This window comes from Impatiens glandulifera, chromosome 4 (assembly GCF_907164915.1).
Source record: "Impatiens glandulifera chromosome 4, dImpGla2.1, whole genome shotgun sequence".
In the NCBI taxonomy this organism is placed as follows: Eukaryota; Viridiplantae; Streptophyta; class Magnoliopsida; order Ericales; family Balsaminaceae; genus Impatiens; species Impatiens glandulifera.
Window position 1 is genome coordinate 41,791,304 of NC_061865.1, and position 19,057 is coordinate 41,810,360.

At 34.3% G+C, this 19,057-nt stretch overlaps 1 protein-coding gene across 1 annotated transcript; it reads left to right on the top strand.

The window, feature by feature from the left end:
* The first annotated feature begins 4,749 nt into the window (after positions 1 to 4,749).
* On the top strand, positions 4,750 to 18,909 carry LOC124935913 (probable pre-mRNA-splicing factor ATP-dependent RNA helicase DEAH9). Its single transcript, XM_047476352.1, has 23 exons — positions 4,750 to 4,911; positions 5,000 to 5,144; positions 5,742 to 5,816; positions 6,771 to 6,860; positions 7,021 to 7,100; positions 7,403 to 7,472; positions 7,557 to 7,642; positions 8,285 to 8,354; positions 8,482 to 8,577; positions 8,720 to 8,822; positions 9,231 to 9,277; positions 9,355 to 9,438; positions 11,681 to 11,734; positions 12,215 to 12,315; positions 12,538 to 12,628; positions 13,545 to 13,709; positions 13,852 to 13,941; positions 14,090 to 14,161; positions 15,207 to 15,305; positions 17,187 to 17,273; positions 17,360 to 17,413; positions 17,524 to 17,603; positions 18,496 to 18,909. Exons 1-23 carry the CDS (start codon positions 4,811 to 4,813, stop codon positions 18,641 to 18,643), a joined length of 2,088 nt encoding a protein of 695 aa, XP_047332308.1. The 5' UTR covers positions 4,750 to 4,810; the 3' UTR covers positions 18,644 to 18,909.
* Positions 18,910 to 19,057: the final 148 nt, after the last annotated feature.

The window sequence follows — 19,057 nt, forward strand, 5'->3', positions numbered from 1 at the left end:
CATTCACATGCGGCTACTATATTCAGGTGAGTTTTTATTTATTTTTTCCATTTGCATGCTGAGTATGATAGGTTTAGAGTTTTAGGGTTTTAGGTGAATGTTATTCTGAATGGTTTGAATGAGTATGAATGATTATGATTCTAATATGTGAGAATCTTTCTGTATATTACGTTCCACGCAAATTGTATTTTTTATGGGACGCAAATTATAAATTGTGTCACGAAAAACGCAATTTGCGTCCCACGAAAAATACAATTTGCGTCCCACAAAAAATGCAATTTGCGTGGGACGTATATTGACGAAAAATACATTATGCGTCCTAAAAAAATGCAATTTGCACACTTTGCGTCCCCAACATCATTAATCTAACAAACCGTTTCTTTGCAGATGGCACCAACCAAAACCATTATTAATAATTTTGTTAGTTGTATTTCATGGAAATTCACCGGTACCAGCTTAGCAAGGATAAAGGAGAGGTTTACTCACCTTGATCTTTTGGATAGGGCTTTGCAGACCAAATTCCAACATCTATTCAAAACTCTGACAATATTTTTATCAAGAATAATACTCCATCAGATACTAATCAGGAAAATCAGCTCAAATTCTAAAGAGATAAGGTTTTTGGTCAATGGTGAGGAGGTCTTCTAGGGCATGAAGGATTATGCCTTGGTGACATGCCTCTACTTTGGCAGATTTCATTTGGTGGAAAACAAGTAAGGTGAAGAATGTCCACCCTTAGTCCAAAAGTATTTTAGTGGTAAAATGATGGTTAGAGTGATAGAGGTTGAAGCCCGTTTCCTCCAATGCTCTAATAAGGAGGATGCATGAAAGATGAGGCTCATATACCTTATTTACTAGTACCTCTTCGCAACTGATAATATGAGGGTGGTAAGTATGGAAATCTTCTGCATGGTGGAGGACATGGAGATGTTCCTATAATTTCCATGTGGAAATGTGTCCTTCAGAGCAACCCTGAAGGGTATTGACAAAGATATGAAACACCTCCGAAAGGTATATCTTGCCAAGAGGAAAACCTGGAAAAGGAAAGACGTCTGTGATGTCGCTTATACTGTACATGGGTTCGCACTAGCCTTCCAAATGTGGACTTATGAATGCATTAAACTACAAATCATTTGATCATTAAACTACAAATTAGTTCCAATTTATTAAAACACATTTTTTTATTCATGCCAAAGGTTGTGCAATAGATTATGAAGGTTGTGTACTAGATTGTCTTGCAGTAGATGGTGCATGCATCACTACTGAGCATGCTGCCCTATTATGGCATCAACCGGCACATGAGATGCACTGTCTCTATTTCTTACGAGGCTCACCTTGTGATGGCCTACGCTTTGTTGTTGTCCGTCATTTCTTAATCTTGATAGAGGGTTTTAGGTACACTCGTTTCTTGATATTTTCTATAATATCCTAAGAACCTTCATTGCAAACTGGATAACATGTCTCTACATATGCATTGCACCACGCTTCAGTTAAGTAAAATCTGAAAAAATATGATTTAAGTCATAAATTCAATCTTAGAATAGTTGTTCATTCGCATCCAATGTTATCGCAACCAATAATTGACCTTCAACCTTGTGCTTAAGAAAACTGACATCAACGCACAATACATGACGACAATAGCTTCTAAAACCCCTAATTGAGACGTCTATGAACATTAACATATACATTAAGTGGCCATGCTCATCCGTCTGGATATCAGTTATGGTACCTGGGTTATTCTTCGCCAGCATGAACATGTATGATGACAATTTTCCATAGGAATCCTCCACAGTTCCTCGCACCGCCATTAAGGACTTTTCCCTGAACCTCCAAGCCTTATTATAAGTCAGATTTAACCCATAGATTGTCTGCATGTCTTCCATTATTTTCTTAGGCATGTGGTCATGGTGATGGTCCATGTACTTACGTTTGATGCACTCCCCAATTACCTATGATGGTGTTTGCCTCACATCCTCTTGCTTCGTCAAAATTGAGCATGTGTGTTCTTTTACTAATTTCCGAATCTCAAACATCTCCTGGAATTTTTCCTTTCATAGTACGCAATCTCCACTTGCAGTTCTCATTCACACATTTCACAAACCAAAGATCTTTTGTTGACTTATCCACTTTGAATTCAAAATGATTAGCCATCGCATGTCTATGCAACCTAAATTGAAGTTCTTTTTTGTCCTAAAAAAACGTATCCACTTTCAATCCGCTTTCAAGGGTTAATTAAGCAGGTGTTTCAACCTCGATTGGTTCATATGAATTAAGCCACTCACTATGGATGAATGTTTTCCTCATATGAGAAGTGATTGGTTCTTGGGGTGCAAAAGAATGAGCGACGGTACTAGTAACCAATTCACTCGGACGCAAACTAGGGCCTTATTCTCCTTCAACTGCATGGTTTACTAATATGTTATTTTGACTTTGGAATATATCATGCTCAAATATAGGGAATTCTTCAAGATTAGGAACCTCCTCCTCTCCTGGTATTTTTCTTTCTTGAGTTTGGTGTGAAGGTAGTAACTTGTCTACTAAAGAGACACATAGAGGAGTGAATTCGAAATTTCTTTTACATAGAACAACACATCCCTATCTAGCCTGATAACAACATGAGGAGTAGTTGTCAAAACCATATTATACTTGACTTTAACACTAAATCATATCTCAATTTGTCTGCATGAATAACATCATAGACAATGTTAGTTAATTCGTAGTGTTCTAAATGGCGGTAGGCGGTGGCGGAGCGGTAAGTGACTGCCTACTGCCTCGGGTGCCTAGGCGGTGCTTAGGCGGTGCCTAGGCGGTGCTTAGGCGGTGGATATAAATATAAATATAATAAATATGTTCTATAATTATCATTTTACCAAAAAGTCAAATTAATATTCTCTAACATAGTAACATTTAACAAAAATAAGTATGTAGACGAACTGAAGAAGAGGTAGATGATCGAAGAAAATGTAGATGATCAAGGAGGTGAGGTGAATGAGATAAAAAAACGGAAAAGAAGAAGAGAAATGATGAAGAGAAATGAGGAAGAGAAATGAAGAAGAGAAATGAATTGGAATGTAGAGAGTCGTTTCAAAATTTAAATAAACAGTGGGAGATAAAGAGTTTTTTTATTAAATTTATATATATATATATATTAATATTAATAATTAATTAATTGAAAATAATAAATAATTAAATAATCTGACCGCCTCATGTATAGGCGGAGCGGTGTTGGACCGCCTACTGCCTAGGCACCGCCTAGGCGGCTGCCTCGGCCGCCATTTAGAACACTGTTAATTCGTCATATGTAGTATTTTTTGATAGAGTCACACCCACACATAAACTTGAGACAAAAGAAGTAACACCATCATCAACTTTTCACTCTCCATCATAGAGGACAAAATAACTAACAAATAAATTGTGATCTGCAATTGATAGAAATTGACAAAAGTGAGTGGAGTGGAAAATACAATGTGGACGCAAGGTGCAATTTACGTGGAATGCGAAGTTCATTTTCCATGGGACGCAAATTGCACTTTGCGTGTGGACGCAAACTACACTTTGGGTCTTTATATTTCAGCTAATAACAAACATTTCAGCTAATACCAAATATATAATAGCAAATTATAGTTTGTTTTCATCAAAAGAACATACCCATTTCGATGGAGTCGCCTTGCTTGCTACTGTCATGGTCTAATGGTACGGCGATGCTGCTGGAGTCGGGGCTCGCGGGGAAACGTCCGACGATAGTCAGGGAGTCGGGGAGGGATAGGGAACGTTCGTGTCACCCGGGGGAAAAGAGAGAAAGAAGAACTAATAAATGAGGAGGGAAAGGCGAAATAAACGGATATAAAAAAATATATATTAAGGGTAAAATGGTCAAGTTTTGAAAAAAAAGATTACTTTTGCAAATTCATTTAGGGGTGGGTTATATATATATATATATATATATATATATATATATATATAATGATGCTTAATTTTCAAAGTGTCCGAATTACCGTGTCGAGAGCTGTGGTTAATTTAGATATATATATATATATATATATATATATATATATATATATGTTAGAGTAAATGGATACTTGGGTCGGATTGTGGGTTCACCCACCCATAAACTTAAAACGGTTAAAAATAAAATAAAAAATGATATATGTATGTTTCGAACTCACAACCTAACAAAATAATTACAACCCTTTAATCAACTAGGTTAATAAAACTTTATATTTTAAATTCAACATCAAATTTGATGAATGCATGACGTTTTAAAAATATAAGTTCAACTTTTTATCTAACTAATCTATATATATATAATGATGCTTAATTTTCAAAGTGTTCGGATTGTCGAGTATAAGTGTATTCTTTCTTTATATATAATTTTTAGTCATATCAATTATATATTCATACATAAATTTATAAAAAGAAATCAACAATCTTTAGTGATGTAATTGTTAAGTGTTCAATTTATATAATGATTGAAGTTTCAAATCTTACTCGGTGCAAATTTATAATAATTATAAAAAGGGATTAAAGAATATATTGGTCACTTGACGGAATTGAGTTGGTAAGTGGGTAAAAATAATATTGTTATTTGTCTAAAATGAATTGATAAAGCTCGGTAAGAGAAAAATAAATTTATAAGTGGATAAAAATAAGATTGTTGGTTGACTAAAATTATTTTATTTTTAATTGTACAAAATCTTTTTAGTGTTTTTTTTTTTTCACAACCCTATGTGTATTAGAATCGAAGCAAACAATACAAACTTCCTGAAAGCTATTTCAATTGGTAAAAGACCGCTAAGCTCTCAACTCTTTCATGGCTCAATTTTGGAAGCCGGGAACCGAGAGGCCGCTCCTTCTCGACGACGAGGAAGCGGGCATTTTCCTGAGTTCAGCGGCTTCCGCATCTTCTTCTCGGTATCTTGAATTCTCTCTACTAATCCCAAACGTGATCGTTGTTTCTATTCATATGTCTTATAAGCTGTCTTTGCCATGTATATTGCAGATTAGGCTTCGTGAACATAGAGAAGCAAAGGCAGACACTACCAGTTTACAAATACAGAGAGGCTATTCTCTATCTGGTGGAGACCCATGGCACGACTATTGTCGTGGGAGAAACTGGAAGTGGAAAAACCACCCAAATTCCTCAAGTATTTCCATTTACTTTCTTGCTCTCTCTCTCTCTCTCTCTCTCTCTCCCTCCATCAAATGAACTCCATATAGTTCTTCTTGTTCGCGGATGAAGAGTTTCCTTAAGGGAAAATCTAGTGTATAAGGCTATTTCTCTTAGTAGTAGCTATGAACTAGTCTATAACTCCTCTAAGAAGCTAATACTATCCCCCAATTATCCCATTATGTTGATTGATGAACAAGTAGAATATACAATAATGTAAGAATTTGGGATGAGGAAGGATTGAAGGAAGAACTAGTGTGAAGTTGAGACCTTCTAACTTAAGAAAATAAATGATTAAGTTGTTGATTGACTGACTCAGAAATAATATGGGGGCTGAAACTGATATCTTTTGTTAAAGTTTGTTCCATTTTTATTTCATTGGTCTTGTACTGGAAAATTGAACTAGTGACACTTCTTAGTAAGACTCTTGTACATTTATTAGAATACTCTATTCTTTTTATTCGTTAGTCTGAGTTATTGGGATCTTATTTAAGGGATTTGGACTTCTTACTCGTACATCCTCTAAGTAGACAGATTCTCAATTGGGGGCTTCTTTTTTGTTGACAAATTGTAGTACCTCAAAGAAGCTGGTTGGGCTGATGGAGGGTATGTGATTGCTTGTACTCAGCCAAGACGACTGGCTGTCCAGGTTTGTTTCTATTGTGGAGGTCTAATGCACACATTCACATCTGTTTATCATTTGATAACATGTTGATCATTATGAACACACTTTTCCTTTTGACTATTATGTAACTGGGTTGTTATAGTGAATTTGGGCTGATAAGCATTGATAGAAGCAATTCATTGCTATGTTCTGGAACTTCAATTCCTCTGTGAGGATTCAGTGCAAATATCTTCCTTTTGTCATAAAGAAGATAAGATTTTGGATGGATATGTATATCCTGAAGAGTGATAATTATTTCTAAGATTAATAGTATAATGATATGCATACACATGCCAATGCAGAAAAGATGAGATCTTTGAAAATTTGAAGATTCTATACTGACAATAGTTAATCTTCTAGCCTCATATTTAGCTATTATCTCTTCCAAGTCAAGCATTTTTACTCTATATGATTGGTGATTATTTACTATGATTGAGATCAAAGGCTTGTTTGATCTGGGGTTATTTTGTTTTTTCTTTTAAATCTTGTTTGATGGCAAAGTTGTTTATTTGGGTTAAATGACCAAAATACCTTTAGTATTTAGTATCTGAAAAGTGTCAATAATAAACTAAGGGTATTTTGGTGAGTTGAACGATGGGATGAAAGATGATTGTTGATGGGATAGTAAACGATAACAAACAAGCCTAAGTTGTTTATTATTTTCGATATTATATCAGCATACTTTAATTTAAATTTGAGAATAAGATACTGCAAATGATGTTCACATATACAAGAGTTATAATTCAAAAAATAAAGATTGTGTCCAAATAAGCTCATTAGTGTTTAGCATGCATTATCTTCTGTTAACACAGGCTTATTGTCTCCTGAGAGGTATATGTTGGTTCCTTTTGGCCTATCCTTCTTTCTTCCTGGACGAATTTCATTACCAAATAATGCAGATTCTAAAGTTTGTATTAATTTCTGATTACTATATCACAGTCGGTAGCTTCGAGGGTAGCTGAAGAAATGGGCGTCAAGCTTGGAGAGGAAGTTGGTTATACCATTCGATTTGAAGATCTCACAAATACAGTGAGAATTCATTTGAACATGATCATAAACTGCATCTTTAAATAAATGAAGAAAAACACACTGTTTGGTCATTGGTGTTCCCTTCATTTGTTTATTGTCCAATTATTCTTTCTGCCGACCTCACAAAGTGATGCATAGAGTACAATTTTTGGCAGCGCAGGATTTTACAAGAATTAAGTTTCTTACTGATGGTGTCTTATTGAGGGAAATGATGGACGACCCACTATTAACTAAATACAGGTCTCTTTCTCTCTATGGTTTTGTTAGTTAATGTGTGCATATATCATATATGTGAAGATAGGTATGCTCGTTTTGGAAAGAGCATCATATACAAATGTTCATATTATATTTGATATTTCAATAGTGCAACTTCCATTCATTTTCAAGATCGATTTATGAATACCTTTCTTGAGCAGTTCTTTGTTTCTGCTCTATATATTAGTAGTAATCAACATGGTCTGGTCTGTTTTTGCTTTGAGATTGGAAATAACCTCATAATAATTTGCTCTCGCTATTTTGTGATATCTTTATCATTCTTTCAGTGTCATAATAGTAGATGAAGCTCATGAGCGATCCCTTGCAACAGATGTTTTACTTGGTCTGCTAAAAAAGGTACTTTAATAATGATACTTGTGCCATTCCAAATTTATTTTTTCGATTTGCTAGTTTCATTCTGACCATACGTGCTAATTCAAGATCCAAAAGCGCCGACCTGAACTCCGCCTGATTATATCATCAGCTACAATCGAGGCTAAATCCATGGCTGCCTTCTTCCGTATAAGGTTTTTCCTTCTCATTTTTCATGTTTTCCTTTCATATCTGTTGAATTTGTGAAACTTTCATAAATCTGTAGGTTTGCAGGAATTTATCTGACCACCTCCGTAAAACAATGGAAGAATAGGACACCAAAAATGAAAACGAAAGAATGCAAATTCTTGTCATGAAATGTTGTTAATGGCATCATTGTCATTCCTATTAGAGTTGTTAGATACTTTTTTTCCTTTTCTTCATCTCCCATATGTTGTTCTGACCTGAATACATAAAACTTCCTTACTGTTGTGGATGTGATAAATGAATATCAGGCCTTGCTTGGAAGAATCTGATTCTCCTCATAATCCTGTTATCCTCAAACTTCTATAAAATAATTTGTTTGACATCTAGTTTGCTTTGTTATGAAACTGAAATAAACTAGAAGACTTACTATTTTTGCCAACAAAAAACACTTATTATGGAGACACTTCATTTCATTAATTTCACTCAATGTACAGAACATTCTATTTTCAATAATAAATCAGTTCATAATCCCATGCAAATTAACAAGGTCTTAGTTGGTACCTTTACAGAGAACAATAAATAGTTTTATTTTATGGGAAGAACACAAATCTGATCAAAATATTAAGCATCTTATATCTATTGGGAAATAGGAAAAAGCACACAGTGCCAGAAGGTGAGAAGCAAGAGCCGAACCCAGAGCCAGCAATTCTGTCGGTTGAGGTAGGGTGATGGCATCAAGCATGTTTGTTTTATAAATCTTATTTCATAATTTTGAGAATTTAATGCACTATTGTTGGTGGTGGGTAACCTAATCAGACTGGCTATGCTAATTTTCTCCATCTTTCAGGGAAGAGGATTTAATGTTCAGATCTTTTATATTGAAGAACCTGTTTCTGACTATGTTCGAACTGCTGTATCAACTGTTATGTCAATTCATAAACAGGCAAGGAGACACCCAAGATTCCCCTTTTCTTTCAGAGTTTCAAGTTGTCTATTGATAACTGATATCCTTATTCAAAAAGTATTCTCTCAAATTTATTATTTTATGCTGCAAGACTAGTAACGGATATATGTCTGAATGGTAGGAACCAATGGGGGATATACTCGTTTTCATGACTGGTCAAGATGATATTGAAGCTGTTCTTCACTTACTTGAGGAGGAAGCACAACAATCAAAATCTTCTTTAGGTAACAACCTAACCCTACATGCTCCAATACCCTAGAAAAAAGAAGTCAAAGGTCAAATAGTGATAGAATATGAGGTATATGATGATGTCATTTTGGTAGAGAGTCTATGTCATAACCCATTAGCCTCACACTTCTAAAGAGTCCATATGTGATTCCCTAAATGGGACATAACAATACTCATAGATATGTTTTTTCTTGTCCTTGACACTTTGAGTCACTAATGTTGTATCAATATGTATTTGTGTGCCACTAAACAAAAGTATAATTATTGTAGCCATGTTTATTCTTGACTGTTTCTAATTTATATGAACAGACAATATAGCTTTTACCATCTTCCATGAGATTATGACTCTTCTAGTTGCCACATCCCTCCACCATTCTACTAATGCATTTAATACTTTCATCCAGGATTGGTTCCTCTGCCATTATATTCAGGTCTTCCAAGGGCTGATCAGGTTGGAGATCTTAAAGGTGTAGTTCTACACTTATTTGATTCTTAAAATTTTCTAATACATCTGTTTGATTTCTTTAGGACCTTATATTTTCCCCTACTCCAAGAGGAAAGAGGAAAGTAGTGATATGTACAAACATTGCAGAGACATCATTGACTTTGGAGGTAATGCATATTTATACTATACTCCATTGACAAACATGGTTTTTCTCCCTTATTCGTTATAGAATAACATGTATGATTTTTGATACTCTTGTCTATCCAATCACTTACTTTTTCCATAAAGATACACTAGATACCCTTTAATGGTTCTTTTTCATCTAAGAAGCTAATTATACAAACGGCTCTAAAATTCTGCATAAAACAATGAGTTTTAAACAAATGGGCATGGGATGAAGGAATACATGCTAACAAATTGCCAGTTACCTTAATTTCGTATACGTAGAATTCTTTTTAGGAATGATGATTTTCTTCATATATTTGTATTAATAACTATTACAAAGGATGATGCAATTTATATACATTACAAAAGTGGCTAAATCATAGTTGTCAATAGCGAGCGCTAGCTATAGCGAATAGCGTAGCGACCATATGTAGCTATAAGGCGCAATAGGCTACGCAGTTTGCAACAGCCACGCTTTTGTCGCTATAGCTCATATAGCGATGAAAACTTTTGACCCAAAATGCGACGCTTTATTAAAAAAAATCAATATTAATTTTTATCTCCTAAACTTTTCATCTCCCCAAATTTTTCTCACTTATTTAAATTCAATTTTTCTTTTGTCTTTTCCTCTTCTTTGTACGTTTCTTTTTCTTCTCTTATTGCTTTTCTCTCTAGCCTTTTATTCTTTCTCTTCTTTTCTCTTTTTTCCTCTTTCAACATTTCCTTTTCTATTCTTATTGTTATCGTGATATCATCAATCCTATCATATTAAGTGAACCAATTGATGATAACGAATGATTGCTAGGGATACTAAATGAAGAAGAGCATGACTTAGTTCATGATGGTGATGATTTGACTTGGCAAGATGTAGCCGATATTGTTGAAGTTGATGAAGCTCCTTATTCATTGAGGAAATCCATAGGGACCTCAAATACAACTTCATCTACACCTTTAAGAAGCAATCACATCTAAGTCTAGGGGGAAAAGATTAATAGGAACATCTAACACATTTGATCTTTTAGATGAAGAAGATAAATTTGATTTTGATGAAGAGATTGATGCTGAGCATTTCGAATGAAGAAGATGATCTCGATCTTGATGAAGAAAATAATGACAATGAATTTAGATTATATTTTGAACTTTTTTCTAGTTTAAGAATTGATGGTTTTTATGTTTTGAACTTATATTTTTGTTATGTTTTATCTTTGATATTTATATGTTTTTTATGCTTCACTTTCAAATGGTCCTCGTTACGCTATAGCCATGAACAACTTTGACGCTATTGAGTGCTATACGCTATTGACAACTATGTGCTAACTAAATGGTAGAAGAACTTCTTGGATAAACATTAATAAGCCTTTTGTTGGGAAGACACACAACTTCAACCAATTGGAGTTAACCCCTCTTGGAAAGGAAAGGTGTTGTTTGATATTTCCACACTCCTCCTCAAGGTAGGTAAAATTCAAAAATATCCCGATTCAACTCGAAAAGAGTGTCTTGAGAACGATCACCGAAAGAGGGTTGATGTCAAAAGTCTTGCACAATGGTGTTGTTGAGTGTCAACAGAACAACAACCACTGAATTGATAAAGTCAGTTATGAAGTTTACCGCTGAATTGATATAGTCGGTTATGAAGTTTATAGAGTGACTACTCTGAGTGTATGCGGAGGTGATGCCAAAACATTTGAATGTTTGATTCTTTGGCTCGAAACTGAAATGGGCACTAAAATTTGTTGGCGGGCCAGTTTGAGATACCCTACCTTCAAATGAGATTGACCCAAACAAGATATGGACCAAAGGGTCCTTTGTTGGCTCGATTTCTTCCTGGTGAATGTGAAAAATTAGTATACATTTTTATTTTATTTTAATAGCGAAGATGTATTTCTTCTTATATTTGGACAGATTAACTCTTACAAAGGATGCTACAATTTATAGACAATACAAAAGATGCTAAATAAATGGTAGATCAACATGCTAGATAAACATTAATAAGTCTTTTGGAGTTGGGAAGACACACAATTCCAAACTCTTGGAGTTAATGTCTCTTCAAGTGTATTTTTTGTAATGAGCCTAGTTTGATATTACTGCAATATATATATAAAAATTCCACAAACACATGCATGAGAATGTGTTTAGTGCATAATTTGAATACTTTTCAGATGTTATATGGCTTCATGTAAACTTGGAAGGAAATGCAGTTCAGTCTCTTAATGCTTTTGAGTCCTTTTGTTTTTGTCTTTGTAGGGTATTGTCTATGTTGTTGACAGTGGGTTCTCTAAACAACGATATTACAACCCGGTATCTTCTGCTCTACAAATCTATTTACAATTGTCTTGTCACGAAAATGAGTCATGATAATACCAATTCCACATGTTATGTTTGAGTTGTTTAGTAAACGGTGGGGTCAGGTGTCGAAGATTTAACACTCGTTGGATTATTAAAAGTTTCCTTTGTGATAACTTTATTAATATAAACTTTAACATTAAAGAAAATAAGTGTCCTGTTAGAACTTGCTCCTTCTTAGATTCTTGGGCTTAACATTATGGTAGTGTCTTTATGTTGCTTAGTTTCATATGAAGCTACATTAGCATTGTTGTAAGGATGTTTATTCAAATTCAGATGAAGAAGATCATTAGGTTAATGTGATTATGAGTTTTCAATCTATCATGATTCAGGAATCTATTTAATGTGACAGTTTCAGTGTATATTTTTTATTTACCAGCCCACCCGCGTCTGTTAAAGTTTACATTACCAATACGTTTTTCTACCATCGGACAGATATCAGATATTGAAAACTTAGTGATTGCACCAATATCCAAGGCATCTGCTAAACAAAGGGCTGGTAGAGCTGGAAGGGTACGCCCGGGAAAATGCTATAGGTAAACTACCCTGTTTAGATGGCTGTTTTAGATATTGGGACTTTTTCAGAGTATGATAATCCAAAGTGGTCTTGTGATGTTTATAGATATTTAAATTGCTAAGTTGTTTTCTATTTCTAAGCTATTTGTAGATTGCATACAAAATAGTGTGCATTTATTTTCTTTAAATTCTTCATATTATATTGTTGAATTGACTTTCATAATTTATAATTCCATGACCAGACTGTACACAGAAGAGTATTTTTTGAATGAAATGTCTAATGAGGGGATACCAGAGATGCAAAGAGCGAACCTTGTGTCCACTGTTATTCAGGTAAAATGAAAATATGCTAAAATCATGTCTAATTGCTACATTCATTGTGTGTTCCTATACATTCATGTTATATTTTTTCGACCAGGGTTTATTCCTTGGAAGAGGCTAGCACGATAACTCAAAGTCATGACCCCCACTTAAAATCATGGCGTTATTAACGAGAATTAGTGCGTTATTAATTAGAATTGAATTTTTGCATATATTTTTTTTTTATCATAATCCCATCTATTATAGCCCTTGTTAGTCGGATTTTGTCATAAGGAAATTCTCGAGAGAATTTCAGCTAATTGAATAACCAACTCAGAATTATTGTATATAGACATGCTGATCTATGTATTTATGAAAAATCTATTATGATTTATGAGTAGAAAAGTACTTTATAATATTTTTCTTGAGACTGGTAAGTTATAGGCGGTGTTTGATAACACATATTATCACTTAATCTAAATGATTAACTGCTTATTGAACTAAGTTTATTTGATAACTGTCATCTAAAATCACATAATTATTTGATTAAACATAATTAAACAAAAAAATCTAGCTTAATTCTGTCAACTATGAATGACTTAACTCGTTAATTTATTAAGAGCCTCAAAAGTCAACTTTAACTTGTGATAATTAATCAAATTATCATTAAGGGTTAATCTTTTAAATTCTTTATGTGACATTAGCCACCCAGTTTATCAAATCAACTTACATACTGTATACTTTTAGATATTATCATTTGATTAATCTCAGAAACTGACTCACTCACACTTAAAATACAGAATTTATTATTTTAACACTTAATGTTCAGTTTTATGAACTGCATCCTTATTCTTTTGCTTTTGTGTTTTTAGTTATTGGATTTATTTTATGAGGAGTAATGTTAGAAAGTCTCTGCATATATATCTTAATAAACTTTTATATCTTACAGTTAAAGGCATTGGGAGTTGACAATATATTAGGCTTTGATTGGTTGTCTTCTCCAACTCCCGAGGCAATGATCAGAGCACTTGAAATACTGTATTCACTTGGAGTCATCGATGATGATGCCAAACTTACTTCACCTATCGGGTTCCAAATTGCTGAAATCCCCTTGGTATACTGCAGTATTACATTTCATTTTGTGGCTATCCAACGTTCAGGTCTCCTCATGAGATGTGACCAAAAGCTTGAAAAAAAGAATAAGGAACAGATACATTCTTTAGTTAGTAACCTAGTAATCTTCTTCTTGTGTTTAGGATCCAATGATCTCGAAGATGATATTGGCTTCTAGTGAATTTGGCTGTTCTGAGGAAATTATCACTATTGCTGCTGTGCTCTCTATTCAGGTGACTAATATAACTTATATTTCTCATTTTTTAACTGATTAGAATTTTACCATTTGTAGTTATACATTGACTATATACTGATCCTAATAAGTTGGGAAAGAGTTGACTTTGTAATGTATTCTCTGTGAATTGTTAACCTTTTTTGTAGTCTATCTGGGTTTCAGGTCGAGGGCAGCAAAAGGGGATGGATGAAGCCAAGCTGAGGTTTGCTGCTTCTGAGGTATTGTCGGAATTGTGGAATATCTCATTATCCTGATTTGTTTTTTCTCTTCCAGTATTACGTTACCTTCCTCATAAAGCATGCTTTAAATTTGGAGTACACAAAAATGAAATATAGTGTACACATTTTGGAAAACTGCACATAACTCTTGTTGGGCTGTGTAGTCTTGTGTGCTTCTTCAAGAAAAATTCAGTGGCGCACCATGCATTTGAGCTTCCCTTTTGCGCTACATCATTTTTTAATGACATATCGTATCTTTTAACAAGAAATTGGATATAAAACATTGCCAATGACATATATGGTTTATTCACGTGATAAAGAAAATAAATATATTGAGCCGCAGCCCATCGACTCTCGTCACTCACCTTATAACAACTCATCAGTAGAACCCACCAAGGTAGTCCAGTGGTAAGAGTCGGCTTAAAAGACCAAAAAGTCACGGGTTTGATTTTCCATCTGAAAGCGTTTTGAGTTTAAGCGGGGACCATGACTATACGGTGTAATGCTAGTTCTATTTTATTTCAACTAAAAAAAACAACTCATCAATAGATCCGTCTTGAACACTATATATTTCTCTAGTGAGATAAACTCTCGTAAACTCTAAGGAAATACGAAGCAATTAGCATATCAAATTATTTTGATTGAGATCTGATTTGAATTAAATCTGCAATTGATTTTGAATTTTGCAAATCAAATCTCACCTTTATTTCTTCAGTTATTCTCTCTACCATTTAAATTAGAATGATGTAACACAATTTCAATTTATTCAGAAATAATATATTCATCCATACGACATACTGTCTATGAAGTATTCTTCCATTCTCTTGTTTTCTTTCTATATGCATGGCACATGATTATAGCTTCATTTTGAAAACACTTTGCAGGACTCAAATTCAAAGTGTGTTTAATGTCTTATGTTGCTTTACATATTTCTTTTTGTATTTGATGTTTTATAGACACACGATTCATTATAGCGCCGTTCATATTCTATATGATATTTCACTTTCTGAATGCATTATTCTTTGTTGATTGTAATAACTTGTAGGGTGATCATGTAACTTTCCTGAATGTCTACAAGGGGTTTCTTCAGTCCAATAAATCCTCAAAATGGTGTCATAAGAATTTTGTGAACTACAATGCCATGGTGAGTATATCCTGTGCACGACTTCATAAATTATCATTGATGATAGATATTTTTCGCATAAAACAATAGCATGTCAACAACCCACAATTGCACCTAGCGATTAATGCGATCCTCTTGATTTGAAAAAACCGGGCAATTTTGACCTCAAATTGTTGCTTTTCCTTTGCAAGATGCTTTGACAATATCATCCAACTTCCTTAATATTTTATATGCCTAGTTATTGTAGAATATACTGTAATATATTTGATTTATTTTAATATGATAATTATGGGCATATTAGCTAAATAACCTCTTCGAACTAAGGAATCACACACGGCTTCGTGCTGATTAGTTTTCTCCTGTAATTTTGTCATTCCCATAGCCTCGGATAGTGAAATCGGCTTTTGGATACATATTGGATGGATTAGCTATTTTTCCTAAAAGACCATTCAGATATCCCTTTGATGGAGTATTTTTCTTTTAAGTGTGGTAACTTGTAGATTACATCGATATATTTCTTACCATATTCTTTAACAAAAGACGTTTGGTTTAAGTCCTTCCACTTGTCCAACGGATCATCGGACTCGCTTGGACCGAATTCCTACAAGATGAACTCCTTCAGCTCGTTCCATGTCATTGCTCTTCCAGGTAGTCGATGTTGTAGATGTGAGCTAAACCAACATCGAGCACTTCTATTTAAGTGTGCACAAGCATATTCCAGTTTTGAGTCTTCCGCCGTGAGATCTATCTGAGAAAATATTCCACTCCATAGATCTAGTCATCGACTTCCTCTCCATTGACTTCGGAAATTCCATATTCGACGGCCTCGTCGAAGGTTGGTGCATTTGTTCACGATGATCACGGTCGTCCTGATGGTAACCACAATGCCGATTATCGTCTGCTCTTCGTCTGTCTCTATGATTATCTCCTCGGAACACTCTGCCTTCTGCTCCTCTTGGTTCATTCTGGTTGCTACCGGACGCTGGACTCAACCTTCCCATCGCATCGCTCATCAACGCCATCATTGTTTCCATTCGCTCCAAACCGCTCTCTGTGCGATAAGTCTTTTGTCTTGCGCCTGGCTTCTGCTGCAAATGTCCTCCAGTTCTCTATCTATACGCGTTTCCACCATGGTTACCAAGAACTACGGTCTGATACCAATGTTATAGCTCAAATAAGAATTCAACAGCGATAATGATAAAGCTAGGTATTATACCTTGAATGAATAGTGAGAATGAAGATTAGGTTGAGTAGAAGTTCCAATTGCACATTCCCCGCAATTGAAATTGTGATTGAATAGAAGTGAGAATAGGTTTAGATGAGAATAGAGACGGAGAGAAGATTTAGGTTGAATCTTGATAGTGATAACAATCTGCCAAAAACATGTCAATCCTTAGCCGCTACTCCCTTATTAATAGACTGCTGCCATCAACTAATTCTCCCGCCATTTCCTTATTAACTCTTTTTCCCGCCAGAACTATATTCAAAGTATTATTGTTCACCTTCCTTTTCCGCCAACTGTTACTAACCACTTGTCCCGCCAGTGATCTTGAACCTTCTTTTGGCTAACTGCTTTATTTCTGCTGAATTAAATGTGAACTGCTGACTTTGGTTTCGTTGACCCGTCAGCTTATTCTAGGGTTAGAAACCTAACCCTAATGATCCCTTGTATCAGTCTCCCAACTAATGAATATACACTTCATTGAAAATTGTCAAAGATCAAAGTAGACACATTAAGCAAGAAGGAGGCACTATTACTTTTCATTCAATAATCGATTTTGACTGCAATGAGAAATCACTTAACCTTAGTGACAGTTTGTCCTAAAGCCATATGCTGCGAGATAATTCTTTGAAGTTTCCAGTTTGATGAACTTATAGAAGAACTCTACATTATGTGTGCAGAGAAAAGTTATTGAGATCAGAGAACAACTCAGAAGAATAGCACATCGTATCGGTGTAGTGCTAAAATCATGCGATACAGACATGGAGGTTGGTTAAAATGAGGAGTTTATCTATATCCCCAATCACATACTCTTTACACTAATGATTCACAAACATAATATTTTTGCTTTCAGGTAGTGAGGAAGGCCGTTATTGCAGGATGCTTTGCTAATGCTTGTCGTTTAGATGTGAGCACAACTTTTCAACAAACACATCTTCTATGTTTATTTATTGGCACAACAACACCTATAACTTAGAAATATTAATGACTAATATCTTTTGGAACGTTTTTGACTAGGCATCCAGTCACAATGAGATGTATAAGACCTTCAGAGGTTCACAAGAAGTCTATATTCACCCATCATCTGTGCTATTCAGGTTTTTGGATTCTTACTATTATGTATTGGGCGTGCGCTGTTTTGTTATACACTTTTTACGTGTTGATCATTATCCCAAAAAAATTAAAATTTGTTATGTTGGTTAAAATCACAATGTGGATCATCGTCTCATCTGAGTAAAAAATCTCAATACCAAACTAAACAAAAAATAAAGTATAATTTTGATCAGTCTATAAAATAACTTGCACACCAAACTGAAGCAATAAAATCACAATATAATGATCATGATCCAGAAAAAATCTTATATCAAACGGAATAAAAAGTCATTTTCAATTATAACTTTGATGAATTTCCAATGAGATCATACTGATTGTGATAAAATATTAGTTTCCAAATATTCTCCTGTGTTGCTTCTGCTGGAATCATTGATCATATGGTTCTATTTATTTAATAGAAAATACAAAAGGTCGCTATTTTTCCATATGAGACGGTAGTTGTGCTGTTGCTTTATAGTTCTGTAAACTAAATGAAATTTTTATACTAGATTTATGGTTGTTGGCATTTTCTTCCTATTTAGAGGAAAGTTAGTTATTACTACGAAAAAGATCTGTCCTCTTATATCTTTACTTGTTGTACACAATTGAATTACTAGAAAAAATGTTGATTGATTTGTTACCACTAAAATGCTAAACTGTAAAAAGATCTTATTTAAGGTATGACCATCCATGCTCAGCATTAATTTGACTATCTATTCCCTAAAAAATTGCTTGTAGTATTTGTTTCGGTCACACAAAAATCATTTGCTTCCATTTCTACAAGTAGGAACATTTTCATTTAAATTATGTAAACAAACAGGCTGTCCTTACAATAAACAGTTATTTTAGAATGGTACTTTGTGTAGGCTTGCTAAATTGTGTAATATTTCCTTGCAGGGTTAACCCGAAGTGGGTTATATACCATTCTATTGTCTCCACTGATCGCCAGTACATGCGGAATGTTATCTCAATAGATCCTTCTTGGCTGATAGAAGCTGCTCCCCATTTTTTCGTGAAACAAAAACTCAACCATGTACACAGTTGATCATTACGGTTGGATTTGAGGACTGCTATGAGTCCTTTAAAAGGGGTGCATATGGGTTCCTTATCAAAGAATATTTTTGTCGATCCTTGCATGTATACTTCGCCTACATCATAAATTATTGGAAGGTGGCATTTTTTTGTTTCTGTAGACTTTGTGGGGAATTTGGTTAGTATATTGAAAGAGCTTTAATAGTTGGAACATGCATTAGTTACTATGTTGAGAACATATGTTGGAACTATCTTAAGGTTGCTAGATTGTTTTCTTTATTGTTAACTGGTTTTTTAAATAATAAAAATAAAGTAATGTGATTTTTTTGGATAAGATAAGGAATCTAAAAAAACCAATGAGTATAGACCACGTCATCACCTCCCTCGTTGTTAAATGAGTATGTAGGAAAGAAACCAATGAGTATAG